General features: G+C 42.1%; 1 protein-coding gene across 1 annotated transcript in view; it reads left to right on the top strand.

Moving 5' to 3' along the window:
• PAPPA (pappalysin 1) overlaps positions 1–20,041 on the top strand; it is a 492,315-nt gene that overhangs the window by 460,803 nt on the left and 11,471 nt on the right. Inside the window, exon 21 of the mRNA XM_053473077.1 lies at positions 12,540–12,638. Within this exon, the coding sequence (XP_053329052.1) occupies positions 12,540–12,638 (99 nt within the window). The remainder of the gene's footprint in view (positions 1–12,539; positions 12,639–20,041) is intronic.

The following is a 20,041-nucleotide window of genomic DNA, read 5'->3' as shown; positions in this document are numbered from 1 at the left end:
GCGGGTCATACTCCCCTGCTACACCACTGCTCTGCCTACAGAACAATACCAAAAACTGACGCAAGTGGTTCGAGGGTCACTATGGCAGGTGGCCCTCCAGAAGGCTGTTATACGCCGGGGTCAGTGTCTTCAAAGATCCGTACAAAGGATTAGAGACCAGCGGGAACTACGAATGTCATTCTTGAGACAGCAACCCCAGGAACAATGGGTATCCGAATTGGACAAACTGGTCCAACAGGAGATAGAGCTGGACAATCACTATCTGGCTCTGCATTGGCATGCAGAGCAAGCATATTGGGGAACTGCAAAAAAATGTTCTCCAAAGGGCTATGACTTCGGTGGCCCAGGATTATTATGAGATAGTCTTCAGGAGGATCCGGACTTCGGCAGTACTGCGGAGTGGCGGATTGAGGACATCCGGGATTTCAGGGAGTTGGACCTCCCAGATGTACTAGGACTGAGAGGAAGGAGATTTAGACCTTTTAATTACACAGGAGTGGGAACTGGAGAAGGCATATAAAAAAACTCTTCGACCGTGCTCAACAGAAAGCCCAAGTGACCATGAATTTTGTGGATGTTATGGAGTGGTCATCTGAGGATTTTGACCCAGGCGGGGTGGATGGGACTGCGGTCTCCACCCCTGAGTCACAGGAATACTGGGCAGCTAACCCAGATCCGATACCGGAGCTATGTGACTTTACACCACAACCGGATCCAGAGATTGTGGATTTAATTGATTTTACATCTGAGGATGTTGGTCCAGGAGGGCTTACAGTTTTCTTCACTTCCCAGGGAAAGGAAGAAAGTTTTCTGGGTGTAGTAAATGGGACTGCGGTCTCCACTAGCACCCACCCAGCAGAAGAGCTGCCATAGGGGCAGAGTGCCGCTGGCCTCCTGAAGCTGTTTCCTGAGCCAGACCACAGCAACCTTGTAAGGTCCAATTAGGCTGCCCCACAGACTGTGATAGTGTATAGGACTGCAGTCTCCACACCTGGGTCCCTGGAATGTTGGGAAGTTGGCCCAGAACCCCAACCACCAGCTGAAGCGCTGACAACAGAGCAGAGTGCAGCTGGCCTCTGCCCTGCACCTGCAACAGTTACTGGGATCCAGGGAAATGCGGCAGCTGGCCCATCACCCCAGCAGCAGCTGGAGCACCAGGGAGGGGTTGCAGGCGTCAACCGGACCATCTCCCCAGCGGCAGTGTGTTGTCCCAGGTTAAGGGAGCACAAGTCGGCGGAGGTAGTCGGTCGGACTATACAGCTCCGTGACACAAGCAAAGAGGAGAAGACCACCATTCTCAATAAAGGGCATTTCAGATCAAAAGGACCTTCTGGTGGCCAGCTATGAGAGCAGACATCGCTTCATACATTTCCTCATGTCCTATCTGTACTGCCACCAAAGAGCCATGACAAAAGCCTGCAGGAGTCCTACAAACCCTGACAGCACACACATGTCCATGGGAGGAGATAACGATGGATTTCATGGTGGATCTTTCTCCTTCTCAATGCCTTACCACAATTCTAGTTGTTGTGGATAGATTCTCAAAGATGGCTCACTTTATCCCTTTGAAAGGGCTACCCTCAGCCACCAAGACTGCTGTACTGTTCGTGAAACATTACCTACGCTGCTTCGTAACCTACAGGATGACTGAGCCCAACTGCTACTCACAGCGGAGTTCACCTATAATAAGCAGGTACAATGGTCTCTGCGTGTCTCTCCCTTCTATACTAATTCAGGTTTCCATCCAACCACGTTTCCCAAGTCACCCGTACCCAAACTTGTACCCGAAGCCACCACAAGAATACAAGACCTCACACAATCCTTCCTACAACTCCAACGCAACCCACTACAAGCCCAGCAACACTATAAAAAACATGCAGACAAGTGCAGGGCTACTGCACCCAACTACCAACAGTTGGACCTAACAGCTGGACCCTCTGGGGTCCTATGGTCGATGGCCATGCTAAAGAAACATTAAATATAATTTAATAAATGAGGAAACCCCTCTCATTCCTGGTAGCAATATTCCCTATAAAACACTTGCTGCTCAAGTCATTAACAGATTGAAGGTACAGGGCAGTATTGGAACTAAAATTGCTGCAAACACCAAGCAAAACTGCATAAAACACACACAACTGCTTGAATCAGCTACCTGTTTTTTAAATCTGGCACCAAAACACTTACGTATTCCACTGCTGCTATGCATGTGCCTGACGTCAGATGCAGAATCCATATTGATTCCACTGCTGCTACCAGCAAAACATGGAAAGAAGGGGCTCTGCGGCGATGCCTTCAGAACACCTCTCTTCACGCCACAGATGGCGTGGGAAGAAGATCCAGTCATCCCTCTGGGAGCTGAATGTACAGCCATCATATTTGTACCCACCATTAAAACGTACCTTCCTAGGGTGGATGTATGGGGGAGACTTAGTTGTAACCAAGGATTTGAAAAAACAGGAACTCATTCTCCCTACCTGAGCTGGGAGGGGGATTATCTAGTTTAATGGCTGCCAGGGGTGGCAAGGGAAACATATATGCCACACAATATACCCAGGCAATGAAAAAGGCACAAAAATTGGAGAAATTAAACTGATACATAAACAAGTAACTGGTCCAAAATGTAATCGATCATACTGATTTGCCTCATGAATGAAATACTATATACAATAGTAAATATTTATGTTCCCAACACTGGACAAGTTGACTTAGTATCCAATTTGTTATCTAAAGCGGCTTAGTGTAGTCTTGCATAGCCAGTGCATTTTATTCGCCAGTGCATAATTGGTACTCATGCATAGACCATTACATGGCTTACACTTTAACCCCTTTGTGACAATGGCTGACTTTATTTTTTGTACCCTTTGTGACAATGGCTGATTTTATTTTTTGTACCCTTCGTGACAATGGCTGTTTTAACATTTCTGCAGTGCTCGTGTTCAGCTGTAATTTTCTTATTTCTGAACCCACACAAGTTATATATTGTTTTTTCAGGACAAGAAGGACTTTCTTTAGATGTCATAATTGTGATTCTATCATATGATTTACTATAAAAAAAAGTATTTTTCTGACTTTTTCTGACTTTTATTTCAAAAATCTTTTACTCATCTATAAAAGCTAATAAAAAACATAGTAAATAAATTCTACTATTTGTCCTGAGTTTAGATCTATCCAATGTTTGTTAGCTTTTTTCTGCGTGTTATGGGGCATATTACATATTTGTTAGTTTACAAATTGGATACTAAGTCAACTTGTCCAGTGTTGGGAACATATACAAGTAGCATTTTGCTATTTCTAAACCATTTTTTCCAAATCTGGTAATTCTTCCCCCATCTGCTAGACGCCCCAGGGTATTTCAAATGCTAGTATTTTAACTCTTTCCATGCACTAATTCTACCACCAGTCTTTGTCAAACTTTGTGGTAGTCATTTTTTTCACACACATTTTATTTAGGTATGAATTAACATGTCCTGGTATATGTCACTGTCACACAACATCCCAATATGTGTTCAGCAAATCTCCCGAGTACAGTGATACCACCCATGCATGCAGGGTTTGCCTGGGTGTTTGGGAGCAAAAGGGCCACATTTGGGGCATGCGCATTTTTCAATGTTGAACTTTGACATTTGTTGATCCACTGCCCATGATTGAGCCTGGCCAATTCATTGTGCCCAATAAAACCATATATTTTTGAAAACTAGACACCCCAGGCTATTTCAAATGCTGGTGTTTTAACTCTTTCCAAGCACTAATTCTACTACCAGCCTTTGTCAAAGTTTGCAGTAGTATTTCTTGTGTGTATTTTTCCCACACACGTTGTACTTTAGGTATGAATTTACAGCTCCTGGTTTATGTCAGTGTCACACAGCACTATGCCCCCGACTTTATCCCGCTTTGCAGGGGCAGAGGTAGGGTGAGGCGAGAGCCGCTGTCCCTCAGGTGCAGCTGCGGGTGGGGGGGCGCACAGCCGCCCGATCAGCAGCTGCAGCCTGTAGGACTAGTTGGGAGATCACGATCTCCCTCTAGTCGGCTCAACATTAGGGAGTGCGAGGTCTGTCACTTCAGATTTTGAACTCCCACGATACCTAGTCATGTGGACACCTGGCTGGCTGAGCATCATGGGAATTGTAATTCATAGTACTGTTAACTGCACTTCCAGTGAGGCTCAGCTGGCTGGTATGGGAATTCAATGTGTTCTTTATTTTTAATATGCATGACTGTGCTGACAAAAATGTAGCGTGTTTTAAGTAACGATGCAAGCGTGGCATTGCAAAGTGCAAATGCATTGATGAGTTCTGCAATAGCGATTAAAAAAAGTGTCCCTCTTTCACATTTTGAAATGTTGGGAGGTATGCAACACCCCACTTTGTGTTCAGCAACATCTTCCGAGTACAGTGATACCCCATATGGGTTTGTTGGCTTGTTTGGGAGGTAAAAGGCCACATTTGGAACATGTGCATATTTTAAATTGGAAATTTGACATGTGGTCATCCATCCCCCTGTGTTAATTGGGACATTGCAGAACACGTCCAATTCAATTTACCCCATCTAATCATACATTTTGATAAAGTAGACCCCCATGGGCATTAAACATGCCAGTATTTAATCTCTTTCCATGCGAGAATTGTTTTAAGATAAAAATATTGTTTTTTATATATATTGTGACAGGGCATGGTGGTGGATGGCATATATATTTCACGGAAAATACTGCAGTACAATGCATACCCCACTCCCCTCCCATTTTCACTTTAAATGGAGATGTTTCCCACTGCTGTCAGGGAGAACTCCTATCGACATCACGGGGCTGCCCCCTGAAGTTAGTGTGCAGTCCTGGCCGCGTCCCGCAAGGCAAGGCTCCGGGTAGCCGGAGCCCAGAAGATCCCAGATATGGCAATGAGCAGCAGGAGGCTGCTACAAAAATTACCCTGTGAGGTATTCAGGTGAAAAAGACACAAGCAGTGAGTGAGACTGCATTTCTCTCCAAAAGAGTCTGCTGAACTATTCTTAAAAAGGAAAAAGGTCTGTGCTTCTTTATGTTTTGTTGGCAGCGGGTAAGCTGTCCAACGATAACAACTGTCTAACAACTGTTAGTTAGTGCTCGGATTTCTTTTTGTTTGTTTTAGATTTATGATTTCTTTGCCAGACCTTTTAATAAAAAAGACTATAATTTCTAAAAAAGATAACCTTGTGTGGTATTTTAGACCCTAAGACTGTGTGGCTATATGATCCCAACTCACAATATTGTTTTGCCCTTTACAGGGTAACCTTGTATGTTTTTCCTATTATTATTCTTTACATTTATTTTACTAATCACATTGTGATTAGAAGGCTGGGCTCCATTGACTTGCATGGTTGAATGCAGTACATGTATTCAACCTGCAAGGGGAGCCAGAGGCCCTCGTGGAAACGTTTTCAACTTCTTTATTTTTTTTTCAAGGACGCGCCACCATCTTGCGAGTGGCGGCTGTGACTGTTCTTGAGGCATTTCAGCGACACCATTGAAGTTAAGGAGGTGATCGTTGATTGCCTCCTAAACTCTTTTAAAATGGGTGTATGTTGAAACTCCGGGGAGGGGCCAGATGTTGCTGAATGCCTCGATGAATATTTCTGTTCAGTTTTTACAAATGAAAATTAGTAATTTGAAATATGTGAGTTTATTGAGGTGGAGGTTCTACTTCAGTTGTCTAAGGTAAAGACAAATAAGTCCATGGGACCTGATGGGATATAGCCCAAGTTATTAAAAGAGCTTGGTGGTGTACTAGCAAAACCGTTAACTGATTTATTTAACGAATCATTGGTAACAGGAGTCATCCCAGGGAATTGGAAATTAGCAACCGTTTTGCCCATTCACAAAAAAGGTAGTAGGGAGGAGTCGGGAAATTACAGGCCAGTTAGTCTTACATCTGTAGTGGGGAAATTAATGGAAACAATGTTAAAGGACAGGATTGTTGAACATCTGAAGTCACATGGGTTTACCTCAGGAAGATCTTCCCAAACAAATCTTGTTGATTTTTTTGATTGGGTGACTAAAGTAATTGATCAAGGTGGTGCAGTAGACATTGTGTATCTGGATTTCAGTAAGGCCTTTGACATTGTGCCACATAGAGTTACAAATAAACTGCAATCTCTGAGGTTAGATCCCAATGTTGTTGAATGCATTAGGGAGTGGCTAAGTGACTGAAAACAGAGGGTTTTAGTCAATGGTGAATATTCAGAGCAAGGTCTTGTTACCAGTGGGATTCCTCAGGGATCTGTACTTGGACCAATTTTCTTTATTATTTTTATTAGTTATATTGCAGATGGTCTTGATGGAAAGGTATGTCTATTTGCTGACAACACAAAAATTCGCAACAGGGTTGATGGAGGGAGAAGCCAAATGGCAAATGATTTATGTAAACTGGAAAAATGGTCGGAGCTGTGGCAACTGGCATTTCATGTGGATAGATGCAAAGTAATGCATCTAGGGCATAAAAACCCAAGGGCAGAGTATAGAATATTTGATACTGTCCTAATCTCAACGTGCGAGGAAAGGGATTTAGGTGTAAATATTTCTGAGGATTTAAAGGTAGGTAAAGAATGCAGTAGAGCAGCAGGTAACACTAGCAGAATGCTTGGTTGTATAACGAGATCTATTAGCAGTAGAAAGAGAGAAGTGCTCATGCCGTTGTACAGATCACCGGTGAGACCTCACTTGGAGTATTGTGTACAGTACTGGGGGACGTATCTCCAGAAGGATATAGATATGTTGGAGAAAGTTCAGAGAAGGGCTACTAAAATGGTTCATGGATTACAGGATAAATCTTACCAGGACAGGTTAAAGGATCTTAACATATATAGCTTGGAAGAAAGACGTGACAGGGGGGATATGATAGAAAGATTTAAATCAACAAGATAAAGGAAGAGAGTTTATTTAAAAGGAGAAGTACTACCACAACAAGAGAGCATAGTCATAAGCTAGAGGCGCAAAGGTTTAACGGTAACATCAGGAAATATTACTTTACGGAAAGGGTAGTGGACCCATGGGATAGGCATAAGGCCAAGCTAGATATAGGATATGGGCAGGTACTATGGAAAGTACTCAGAGGTTGGGTAGACTGGATGGGCCTAAGTGTTCTTATCTGCCGTCACTTATGTTTCTATTACAGCAACACCACTTGGGTGTAGAAAGTGAACGTAGTTTGATTTCTTCACCCGTTTAAAGCCATGACGTTCCTGGAACGTCAGTTGTCACTAACTGGATGTTTGTGCATGACATGCCCTGCGTCAATTGTAATCAAGGGGTTAAAGTGTAAAATTACCCAACTTTATTGGCTCAATAAAGATCATGGTTAGATCATGTGGTATGTTATACACCTTTATGAATATTTTAAGTCTAAGTGCAGAGGGAGCTGGAAACTAAATACATTTTTACTAGATGATAAAAACATATACTAGTCCAGGGGCGTCCAACGTACTTTGAGGTGCGGCCCGCGTGAGCAGGGTCAGACTGGCGCACCGGGAAATTTCATGGGCCAGCAGACCACATTCAAAGCAGCCGCCCGGGTGCGAAGTTCAAAGCAGCCGTTGTCCACCCCCGCTGGCCGCTTTAAAATTCCTAAATTTGTGCTGTATCTTCCCAAGAATCCTGGCATGGAAATGTTAAAATCCCACCATTTGAAATACTCAGTTTACAAAAAATATATGGTTTGATGGGAGAAGATAGCAAATTGAATAATGTACACCTCCCAAAATGGCCTTTTAGCCCCAAACAACCTGACAAACCTATGCATGTATCACTTTACTCAGGAGATGTTACATGAAAAAAAGAAAAGTAAAAAAAAAAAGCTAAAATAAAAAGATTACACAAAACTTAAAAACATGTTATTCATGAAATAATGCTCTAAAAGTATATATATTATGACATGCAAAGATATTTTTAAAGTGAAACCTTCATTTGGCAGGAATATGTTTTTGGGTATTAGAATGTTCCTGTTATGCAAAAATATGTACAACAGTGCAAAATTAACTGTAGTTATTTATACAGAGAAAGTTTAGACAAGAAATAAAGATGATTTGGCATAGTATATTTAATAATATTACTATAGCATATAATTAGTTTGACATTGCATCTTTCAGGTAAATGTATTAAATACACTTATATTAGAGTGATTAACTATTTTTTAATATAGTATGGCAGGCAAATGACCTAAAAATGTGAGCCCAATATATATTCACATTAATTATACTATGAAGATCAGTTTGGTACAAGACAAAACTATATATACTATTCAAACTACAAGGCTATAATAATACTGTTCTTTCTTAGGGACAAGAATCCTCCTCCTTACCCAATAAATATGCCAAAGCCCAACAGGAACTCAGTTCTTTCTTGTCCCTTTCAGGGACAGACATGTGGGGCACACGGGTTGTAGCCATGGGGCTCCCCGCGCGGCAAACAGAGTGAGACTGATCTCTGTAGCGTTTACGGAGTGGCAGATCCTTTTTGTGGTTCCCAGATATGATCATGCGCATAACGGTGGAAGACACACCAGGAGATGCTGCATTTCACTGAAGATCTCATTGCACTGCAGAGCATGCTCGTCTCAGATATTTCACAGGGCGCCAGTTTTGAATGGCTATTTAAACTTTTTGCAGGAGCACTTGTCAATACTGGATATCCTTGGCACCCCCCACACGGATTGAGGAATTTTAAGGTAGGATAAATCTATCTTTAGCTTAAAGGTTCCTCTGTCCTGTTTTATATGTTATTTTTTTTAAAAAATTTTGGTGCTGGTCTTCAGATGTCTAGTCCGGTTTCTCCAGATAAATCTGATAAAGAAAAAATGCCAGCTCCTGCTCCTAAAAAAGCCACTTTCAAGTCCAAGCATGTCTCTTGTGCAGATTGCGCCACTCCCCTGCCTGATGGCTCCAAAAAGAAGTTGTGCATTTCCTGCTCAGCTGGACCAATTGGCATAAGAAAAACAAAAAAGACATGCAGTGCTTTTGGGGTTGGTTTCAAGCAAAAAGCCTTGGGTATGAGTACAGGATCACACAAACGCGTATCAGACTTGTTTCTCAGGTGAAGTCTCTAAATCTTCAAATTCAGGTTCATCTAGTGAAGATTCAGAAGATTAAACTATCTTTCCTCCGCAAAAAAACTTGCAAGTTCTTTAAAGAGGTCTCCAGACTTTCAAAGGGTAACTTGCATAATGAGGCTTTAGAAGCAGTGTCTGCTGTCCAAACACTTTGAGCTTTAGCTACCGAAGCACTTGGCAGGGCCACCTTGCACTGAAAAATAGGTAAAAAAAGGTAAAATAGGGAAACCTTTGGAATTCTTTCCAGGATCTTCATGCAAGGCGGCCCTGCCAAGTGCTTCGGTAGCTAAAGCTCAAAGTGTTTGGACAGCAGACACTGCTTCTAAAGCCTCATTATGCAAGTTACCCTTTGAAAGGCAGAAGCTCTTAGAGTTCCATTAGAAGAACTCCTAAAACATATGTCAGAAACTAAGAGAGCTCTCCCACAAGATAAAAAGAACAGATGGAACAAACGATATCCATATAAAAACACCAGGCCTTTTCAATCATATAAGACACAGAATTTTCGGAAACTATATCATGACAGAAAGTTCCATGACCAGCCAAAAAAACAGGAAACAAGAAAATTCTGTCAGAATTGGAGGGAGGCTGCAGTGGTTCAGGCAAGCATGGGAACAGACAACAGTTGGATCCTGAGGATGATTGCAGAAGGATACACAGTCAGGTTGATCAGGAGTCCCATGCCACAGTTTCTGATTTCCTCCTATCCTTCATGAGTAAAGAACACCGCCCTGTTTTCACTATGCCTGTCTCTTTTGTGAAAAGGAGTTATAGAAACCGTCCCAAGAAGTCAACAATTTCAAGGAGGGTAATCGAGATTTTTTTAGCAGCAAAACCAAATGGCTCCTTCCATACGGTTTTGGACCTAAAGAATGTGAACAGTTGTATAAAATACTAGCATTTCAGGATGGAAACCATTCTCACAGTCATCCAAATACTACAGTGAGGATATTATATGGTGACCCTGGACTTAAAGGACACTTGTCTACATGTTCCTATTGCCATAAAGTCCAGAAAATTCCTCAGGTGCTCAATAAGGAACAAGAGGCTCCCCCTTCGGTCTGTCATCAGCCCCATGGAGTTTTTTACAAAGATCTTAAATCCAATGGCAGCATCTTAAGGGAAAGGGGTCTCTTTATCGTCCCTAACTTGGACGATTGGCTCCTCAAAGCAGGTTCTCCACAAGACCTTTGCTCGGATCTTCGGACAACAATTGTTTTTTTAGAGCAACATGGTTGGATCATAAATCAAAAGAAATCCAAACTAACCTACAAAGTTGCAGTTTCTGGGACTAGTCGTGTACTCCAGTCTCATTCTCCCAAAGCTAAAGATCAGGAAGATAAGAAGGGAGATATCGACTCCCTTCTTATCTTGTTCCTTCAGAAAAGCTATGCGCATCCTGGGGGTTCTTACATCTTACATAAGACCTCTTCAATGGGAGATCTTAACAAAATAGTCCAGAATAGAGGAAGATCTAGATATAGCCTTCAGGCTCTCAGATCAAGTTTTATCCCAAGTGAACTGGTGGACGCATCCAGAATTGGCTGGGGAGCTAATTTAGGTTACCAATTCAAGCAAGGAAGTTGGTCACCAGAAGATTTAGATCAATCATCGAATTACCAAGAACTGAAGGCAGTCTCTTTCTGCAGAGGTTATGAGGTGGGCTCAACAGAACCTGGATAATCTAGCTGCCACTCATATCAGGGAAAAAGACAATTGTATTGCAGAGGACGTCATCAGATCTCAATGGTCTCAGACAAACTGGTCTCTCGACAAGAGGGTTTTTGCCATCCTAGTCCATAAGTCTGGATATAGACCTGATGGCGTCCAGAACAAACAGGAAGGTCCCCGTATTCGCCACCCTGAACAGACTAGACAACCCTCAGGTGATGGACGGTCTTTCCATAACATGGAATTTCAGGATGTCCTACGTGTTTCCTCTGGTGGCAATGATACCCCGTGTCCTGCAGAAAATTCCGGCAGAAAGAGTCTTGGCCTTTATCCCTTATTGGCTAAACCAAAGTTCGTTTTCAGAAATCAGACGGATGACATTAACATTTTGGGAGCTTCCATGTGGACAATGGTGCAACAGCAAAAGTTTGAATTTTTTTCCCACCTTTCATCAATTCTATTCTTATTTTTTTACAAAGGGGTTTTACAAGAGGGTTTCCTTTTAGGTCTGAAGGTATCTACCCTTAAAGGACAGATATCCACGTTTCGTCACTTTCTTTTGTCAGATTTGGCCTCTGATCTACTGATCAGATGTTTTTTGTTTTTTTTTAAAGCTGCTACTATTCGGCGACCCCCGAGGAGATCTAATTTTACAGCGTAGTATCTAACCTTAGTGCTTCAAGCACTTTGTTCTAAATTGTTTGAACCTCTGGAAGAAGTCTCCTTGAAGTTATTATCCATTAAGACAGTGTTTCTGGTGGCAAGGAGTGTAGGAGAAATCCAAGCACTTTCTTCATCACCTGAATTCACAATCTTCCATCGGGATAATGTTGTTTTATATCTCAAACCTTCATTCAATCTTAAGGTCATCTCTAAGTCTAATATTAATCAAGCGTTGATACTGCCATCTTTTTTCAATCTCCTTCTTCTCCAGAATGGATTTTGTGGTGCAAGTTGGATGTCAGACAGGCACTGAAGATCTTGACCGTACATCTCCCTTCTGTAAATCATATCACCTATTTGTGAATTTCTAAAGAAGATCCTCAGAATGAGCAACATTGAAAAAATACCATTTACAGGTGGCTCACAGACGATATCCGGCTGACATACAAAGTCAATATCTAGGTCCTGTCATCTCCTGTTATAGCCCTTTCTTATAGGGCTATGTCAGTTTCTTGGTCGGAGAAGGCATCGGCACCCGCAGAGGAGATCTGTAAAGTGGCAACCTGGTCCTCCTTTAATACCTTTGTCCAGCATTACCAACTAGACATCTTCTCCTACCCTGTGGCAGATTTCAGTCGAAAGGTGCTCCGGTCAGTGGCCTCTTAGATTCTTCCCTCCCGTGTTGGGATCTCGATACATCCCAAATGTTACTGCCACTATACGCAAGGAAAAACAGAAATTTTTCCTTAATATAGTGGCAGTACATATTTCCCCTTTTTTTCTACCGTTTCATTATTTTGGAAGCATGTGTCTGTGTTCTTGTTACTTACTGAGTTCCTGTTGGGATTTGGCATATTAATTGGGTAAGAAGGAAAGGTTTAATTTTTATCTTTACAGGATTCTTGTCCCTAAGAAAGAACAAGACCCAAATGTTACTGCCATTATATTAAGGAAAAGATAATTTACGGTCAGTAAATATTTCGGTTTTTTTGAGGGATGGTTCTATCTTCTAATCTGTATGTCTCACCCCCGCCTCTTCTTGGGATAGGAAAATAAATACTGAATTGTATCACATCACCAGTTGTTTAGGTTGCTGTTGATTTTTTTGTGTGTCTGTTTTTTGTTTTTTTACAGCCATTCTTTGGAGACAATTATTGTGATGGTGTGAACAACCGAGCTTTCTGCAATTATGACGGAGGGGATTGCTGTGTTTCGACTGTTAAGACCAAAAGGGTATGATCTGTTCTCAAGCGCTTAATTTTTGTTGTACACAAATAGTTGCTCTGGATTGATCAATTTAGCTTTCATTCCTAGAGACAGTTTGCTGTAGTTGTAATAATTTTGGCATGATAGAAGTGTGATATATATGAGTATAGAGTTGAAAATATATCCATGTATTTGCTCTGAAAAAAATTCCTTATCTTATAATCAAAGTAATCCGCAACACAGCCAACCAATTACAGGATGTTTTGCCACAATTGGTGGCAACACAGTTTTTCTGGAAGATTAACGAGTGAGGCTATCCAGGAAAGAAAAAAAATGGCTGTCGAATTGCCCAATCACTGTTGTTCCAGTGGCCCCTGACAGGTGGAAGTGGTTCTTGGAGCTGCAATGTAAAGATATCTTCTGCCTAAGCTCCTGTGGGCCAGGTGGTAGGGATTCCTGGAGCAGTGTTGTATGGGGACCTGTTACCTGAGAACCCTGTGAAACACATGGAAAGGGTTCTTGGAGCTGTGGCTTTAAGGTACTTGCTGCCAAACCCCCCTGTGTGGCATGTGTAAAAAAATGACAACTTAGTGTTCTGTGAACACTGAGTTGTTAAAATCGTCCCTCTGTCTTACTGCCACACTTTGATCTTCTTTCTCAGAGGTAGAGTAGAGAGAGAGATAGTGTGTCCCTGAAAATAAAGTAATAAGTAAAAAAGCTGTTTTTTATATTTTAAACAGAAAATAAGTTCAGTCTCTAAAAAAGGGTTTAAAAAGAAAGCATAAAACCGCCACACGTACATTCTTTACATATATAAATGTGTGTATGAATGAGTTGTAAATGTGTGAATAAATGTGTGTATGAATGTTGGGAGGTATACATACCTCCCAACATTTCAAAATGTGAAAGAGGGACACTTTTTTTTAAAATCTCGCGGAGCTCACCAATAAAAGCAATTGCACTTTAAAATCGCCGCTAAAAACACGCTTTATTTTTGTCAGCACAGTCATGCATATTAAAAATAACCAACACATTACATTGAATTCCCATAAGGCTCAGGCAGACATCCTACGTCCATGATGCTGGCTGAGCGTCATGGGAAAGCAGGACAGAGGAAGGGATAGGCGGGACAGAGACCCAAAATCGGGACAGTGTAAGTTTGCATATGAATGAGTGGCTAAACAGTATTTGTTTTTTAAATGTATTTTTTGTTCCAATTGGGTTGACCTTTATTCATGCCCTTTCTTTTTTCTATCATTAAGATCTAAAAGTTTGGCGGGTCGTCTTATAATCGGTTCATCTTATAACCAAGCAGACATATTACCGTATTTGCTCGATTATAAGACGACCCCCCGAAATCTGAATATTAATTTAGGGAAAAAAACAAAAAGCATGATTATAAGACGACCCTATAGGAAAAAAGTTTTACCGGTAAATGTTAATTCATGTAAACTATGTAAACTATTTCTTTTTAAATAAAAGCTATGATTGAGAAAAATATTTTGTTTTTATTTCCTTTTATTTTCCAGCCTGCCCCCCCAGTTATGCACATCTGCCCCCAGGCTTGCCACACTGCCCCAGAAATGCCTTATACCCTCTAAATACCACTGTGCCCCATGATATGCCCTTTAACCCTCTATATGCCACTGTGCCCCATGATATGCCTTTTGACCCCCTATGTGCCACTCTGCCTCCAGAAATGCCTTATACCCCTATATGCCACTCTGGCATTTAGGGGGTAGAGTGGCATATAGGGAGGTATAGGGCCTATAGAGGGTTAAAAGGCATTTCTGGAGGCAGAGTGCCATTAAAGGGGTTTAAAAGGCATTTCATAGAGTACTCTGCCTACAGAAATGCCTTATGCCCCCCATTTAACACTCCCCCCGCACAAACTTACCGATGCTTCTGATTCCCCAGTGTGTGTGTGTCGGGGCAGCGTGTACAACTTCTGCTGCAGCCGGAAGGAGCTGCGATTAGCAGCGACGGTTGTCTGCGTCCATCGCGCAGACCTTCCCCGACTGTCAGAGATCCGAGTTCCCCGCATTGCTGTTAGCAATCACACTCCTATCATGCCAAGTCATATTGTTGAATTTTTTTGTCCAATTTTGGTGTGTTACTTACTTTTAATAAAAGTGTGGTTAATACACCGAAATCGGACAAAAAAATACAATAACAATATTCATTTATATATGATTGCCCAGCCAACCAGTACATTAACATTATTTCATTTTTTGTACAATTTTGGTGTATAACTTACTTTTATTTAAAGTGTGGAATTTTTTATTATATTTAAAGGTGGGGGTCATTTTCAGTTTTGGCTAAGTGAACCCTGAATTTTTGGTTTCGGTCTAGAATTTTCATTTTGGTGCATCCCTAGAATAAATAGAACTATTTCATTTTTACTTATCCAGAATCCTGAATTTGTAGTCACAAACATTTCTAGGCCCAGAAATCAGTGAGAGGAAAAGTAAAGGTTTTGTGTCATTTACTTTATTTTAATCTGCATATCTTATTAAATGCTATATTTTCTCTCAAGCACAATTCTGATGAAGTGGCCCACTGCAGAAAAAACTTGGACACCCCTGCTATATACCATACTTTGTTTTGACCTGGTTTCTTATTGTTTGAGTTACTACTGTGTTTACCATATGGACCAAATACCCTTAAAATTAGTTTATAAACTCCCCTTTTCTGTACAGCTTGTGACCTTTATTTTATAAATATAATATAAATATAAATATATTTATATATAATATAAATATTAGACCCTGCTGCCGATATATATAAATATTAGACCCTGCTTCCGATATATATTAATATCAGACCCTGCTGCCGATATATACTAATATTATAGCCTGCTGCCGATATATATATATATATATATATATAAATATTAGACCCTACTGCTAATATATATAAATATTAGACACTGCTGCCAATATATACTAATATTACACCATGCTGATAATATATATATATATATATATATAAATATTATACCCTGCTACCGATGTATATATGATTATATATATGTTGCCAATATATATAAATATTAGCCCCTGTTGCCAATATATATATAAATATTAGCCCCTGCAGCCAATATATATTATTAGCCCCTGCAGCCAATATATATATATTAATATTAGCCCTTGCAGCCAATATATATTGATATTAGCCCCTGCAGCCAATATGTATTAATATTAGCCCCTGCTGACAATATGTATTAATATTTGCCCCTGCTGACAATATATATAAATATTTGCCCCTGTTGCCAATATATATATATATATATATATATATATAATTAGACCCTATGCGTAATCAGTCCCTTTGTCTCCTCATTCACTAAACCATACCTCTCTTTTACTTACTCCCTGTAGTTCAGGTATAGCTCAAATAAACAACACATGGAAACAGCATGTGCAACTGAATAAGACATAAAAACCCTGTATTTGCAGGTATACATAAATAATGTATGGAAACATAGCATTGCAGGTATAGATCAACTGGAAATCACATATAAACTCAGCACTGAAGGTATAGATCAAATAAATAGAGATGCACCGATGCCATTTTTTTGAGTCCGAGTACAAGTACCGATACTTTTTGTCAAGTACTCACCGATACCAATTACAGATACTTGCGTTGTCAATCAAAGCATGGGAGATGAACCAGGAGGTGGCACCAGGAGGTGGGCAAAACGGAGGCAGGCCCTATCACTCCCTTCTGCCCTATCTACCCCTTCTCACTCCCTTCTGCCCAATCTACCCTTCTCACTTCCTTCTGCCCTATCTACCCTTTCCCCACCTTTGAAGTTCAATTACCTTGTAGAAGTCTTGCGGTGGGATCGTGCGGCCTCTGTCTCCCTCCTCTGCCACGAAGAGAAGCCTCGCGGAGGAGAGTGAGAGGCACCGAATGGTTGCTGAAAACTTATTCCTGAGCAACCGCTCGATGCCTCTCTGTGCAAAAAAAAAAAAAAAAGCGTTTTAATTGGGGAGGCACAGCATGATGTAGGGAGGGCCATGGCCCCCTCTGGCAACCCTGCCGACGCCACTGTTCAGGCAGAGTATCGGTTTCGGCATTGGAGCTGTTTGCAAGTACTTATGCAACTGCTGTGTATCGGCATCGATACCAGTATCGGTATCGGTGCATCCCTACAAATAAACAACACATGGCAACAGTACTCCAGGTATTAATCAACTGAATAAGACATACAAATCCTGTATTTGCAGGTAAACATAAATAATGTATGGAAACGTAGTATAGCAGATAAAGATTAACAGAATAACACAAAAACCCAGCATTGCAGGTATAGATCAATTGGAATTCACTTACAAACTCAGCATTAAAGGTATAGATAAAACCCCCTAAATTACAGGCATAGATTACAGGTTGCACACCCCAAAGCCTGCCCTGGCGTCCACATTGGCCACATAGAACCTGACCAGCACCCAAATTATAAACACATAGGACGTGCCATCTTTGTCCCCAAACAGCCCAGCATGAGTCAACATTGTCCCCAAACAGCCGAGCGTAAGCCATCTTTGTTCCATAAACGCCCTGCCTGTGCCATCTTGGTCCCCAATGCTTAAAGACCCTGATTATACCATCTTTAACTTTTTTGACAAATCAATTATACACCTATGATTCACACACTTTTACAGTCACTCAATAATTCACTTTCATTCACACAATCATTTATTCTCTCACACAAATTATTTACACATATTGTTAGGGACCAGGAACCAGACGGACACGAAACGTAAAATGCAATCACCTTTATTGCAATAACAATAGTGAACAAAGCCAAATCAAGATCCAAGAGCATATACCAAAAGACAAGCCGGGGTCAGGAATACGGAGATCAGTGAAGTCAGGATCAAGCCAGGAATCAGGTGCCGGGAGGGACGTCAGAGAAAGCCACGTCATGCACAGGAATTCAGGAACACAGAGATAGCACTTGCAGCCGGAAACAACACAAGGGCAAGGAGAAAGTGAAGTCTAGCTGCTTAAATAGCCAAAAGGCTGTGGGCTGGACAATGGGCTGAGTCACAGGAGTGACAGGAGTGTAGCCATGGCGACCCAGCCAGGATGTATTAGCCTCCAGCAATGCAACAGAAAAGCAGCTAGACCATAACACATATTCATGAATGCATTCTCCCAAATTCATTACTTCTCTCACTCATTCACAATCAGGGCCGGACTGGCCCACCGGGATACCGGGAAATTTCCCGGTGGGCCGGAAGGTCCGTGGGCTGGGCGGCCATGAAGACAGCGGCTGAGCTGCCCCCCAGGCTGCCCGAATTCTAATCAAAGCGGCCGCTGGGTGCTGATGCGGCCGGCCGGCCGGCATCAGCACCCAGCAGCCGTGTGCGATGGCCGTCTAGTGATGGGAGCAGCGTGAGGGGTGAAAGCTCCGCCCCCTCACACTGACCTTTCACCCCTCACGCTGCTCCCATCACTATGCGGCCGTCAGACTGCTGGGAATGTAATCTAAACGGCCAGTGCGTGCTGATGCCGCCGGCCGCCTCTGCTTTAATACTTTTTTTTTTAGTTTATATGGCGAGCCGATCCAGCTTACCATATAAATAAAAAAAAAGTGTTAAAGTAGCTCCGGCCGGCGGCATCAGCACGCACCGGCCGTTTAGATTACATTCCCAGCAGTCTGATGGCTGCATAGTGATGGGAGCAGCGTGAGGGGTGGAAGCTCCGCCCCCTCGCACGCAGACTGCTGCAGCACCGGATGTCAAGAGAACAGTGTGCAGCTACCAGGAAGTCAAGAGAAGTAGAAGGTGAGTAAAAAAATTTATTTTTTGTACTGTATAATGGTTTTTGTATTTGTCCATGTGTGTGTATCGGCATGTGTGTGTATGTAAGTGTGTCCCACTAAATGCCACTCTGCCTCCAGAAATGCCTGATACCCCCTATATGCCACTCTGTCCCATGATATGCCTTTTAACCCCCTATATGCCAGAGTTGCATATAGGGGTATAAGGCATTTCTGGATGCAGAGTGACATATAGGGGGTCAAAAGGCATATCTGGAGGCAGAGTGGCATAAAGGGGGTTAAAAGGTATATCATGGGGCAGAGGAGCATATAGGAGGGTATAAAGCATATCGGGGAGGCAGAGTGGCATATAGGGGGCATAAGGCTTTTCTGTAGGCAGAGTGCCCCATGATATGCCTTTTAACCCCCTTCATGCCACTCTGCCTCCAGGAATGCCTTATACCCCCCTATATGCCACTCTGTCCCATGATATGCCTTTTAACCCCCTATATGGCAGAGTGGCATATAGGGGGTTAGAAGGCATATCATGGGAGAGAGTGGCATATAGGGGGTATAAGGCATTTCTGGAGGCAGAGTGGCATATAGGGGGTTAGAAGGCATATCAGGGGGGCAGAGTGGCAAGCCTGGGGGCAGAGGTAGATAACTCGGGGGTAGGCTGTCAAATGAAAGGAAATAAAAACCAAACATGTCTCAATCATAGCTTTTATTAAATATGGAAAAAAATAGTCTACATGAATTAATAAAGAAATAAAAGTTTCTTACCTGAATATCGTGAAGAATAATGTGATCAGTGTTTTGTTCCACTGAATAAAATGGAACTTTTTCATCTAAAAATGTTCGCAGTAGTAAATGTTTTGATCCCATTATGTGTAATGTATTTCATTTATTAGAGCCTTTTAACACTTTTGTTTTCTGGCATTTTAATACAAATAATGAGATAAAAAGAATGGCACATAGTGTGACTCGGGTGTGTATAAGGGGTGCGTGTGGGTATAAGAGCTTCACCGTGAGATAAACTATATGGGGCTGGTCTCCAAATTTTTCCAGGGCTGCTTTTCAGTCCCAGTCCGGCCCTGTTCACAATTCATCCACACATTAATTCATTTATTCTCTCACTCATTTACACAATGCATCCACACATTAATCCATTCTCTCTCTCTCTCTCTCTCTCTCTCCCTTCTGTGCTATCTACCCCTTCTCACTCCCTTCTGCCCTATATACTCCTTCTCACTTCCTTCTGCCCTATCTACCCCTCCTCACTCCATTCTGCCCTATCTACCCCTTCTCACTTCCTTCTGCCCTATCTATCCCTCCTCACTCCCTTTTGCCCTATCTACCCCTTCTCACTCGCTTCTGCCCTATATACTCCTTCTCACTTCCTTCTGCCCTATCTACCCCTCCTCACTCCATTCTGCCCTATCTACCCCTTCTCACTTCCTTCTGCCCTATCTATCCCTCCTCACTCCCTTTTGCCCTATCTACCCCTTCTCACTCCCTTCTCTCTATCTACTCACTTCTCCCTATCTACCCCCTCCTCACTATCTACCCTCTCCCCCTTTGAAGTTCACTTACCTTGTACTTCTACAAGGTAAGTGAACTTCAAAGGGGGAGAGGGTAGATAGGACTTCTCCTGCGGTGGGAG

The sequence above is a fragment of the Spea bombifrons genome, chromosome 8 (genome assembly GCF_027358695.1).
Source record: "Spea bombifrons isolate aSpeBom1 chromosome 8, aSpeBom1.2.pri, whole genome shotgun sequence".
Lineage (NCBI taxonomy): Eukaryota > Metazoa > Chordata > Amphibia > Anura > Pelobatidae > Spea > Spea bombifrons.
This window is presented reverse-complemented; position numbering and strand designations above follow the sequence as displayed.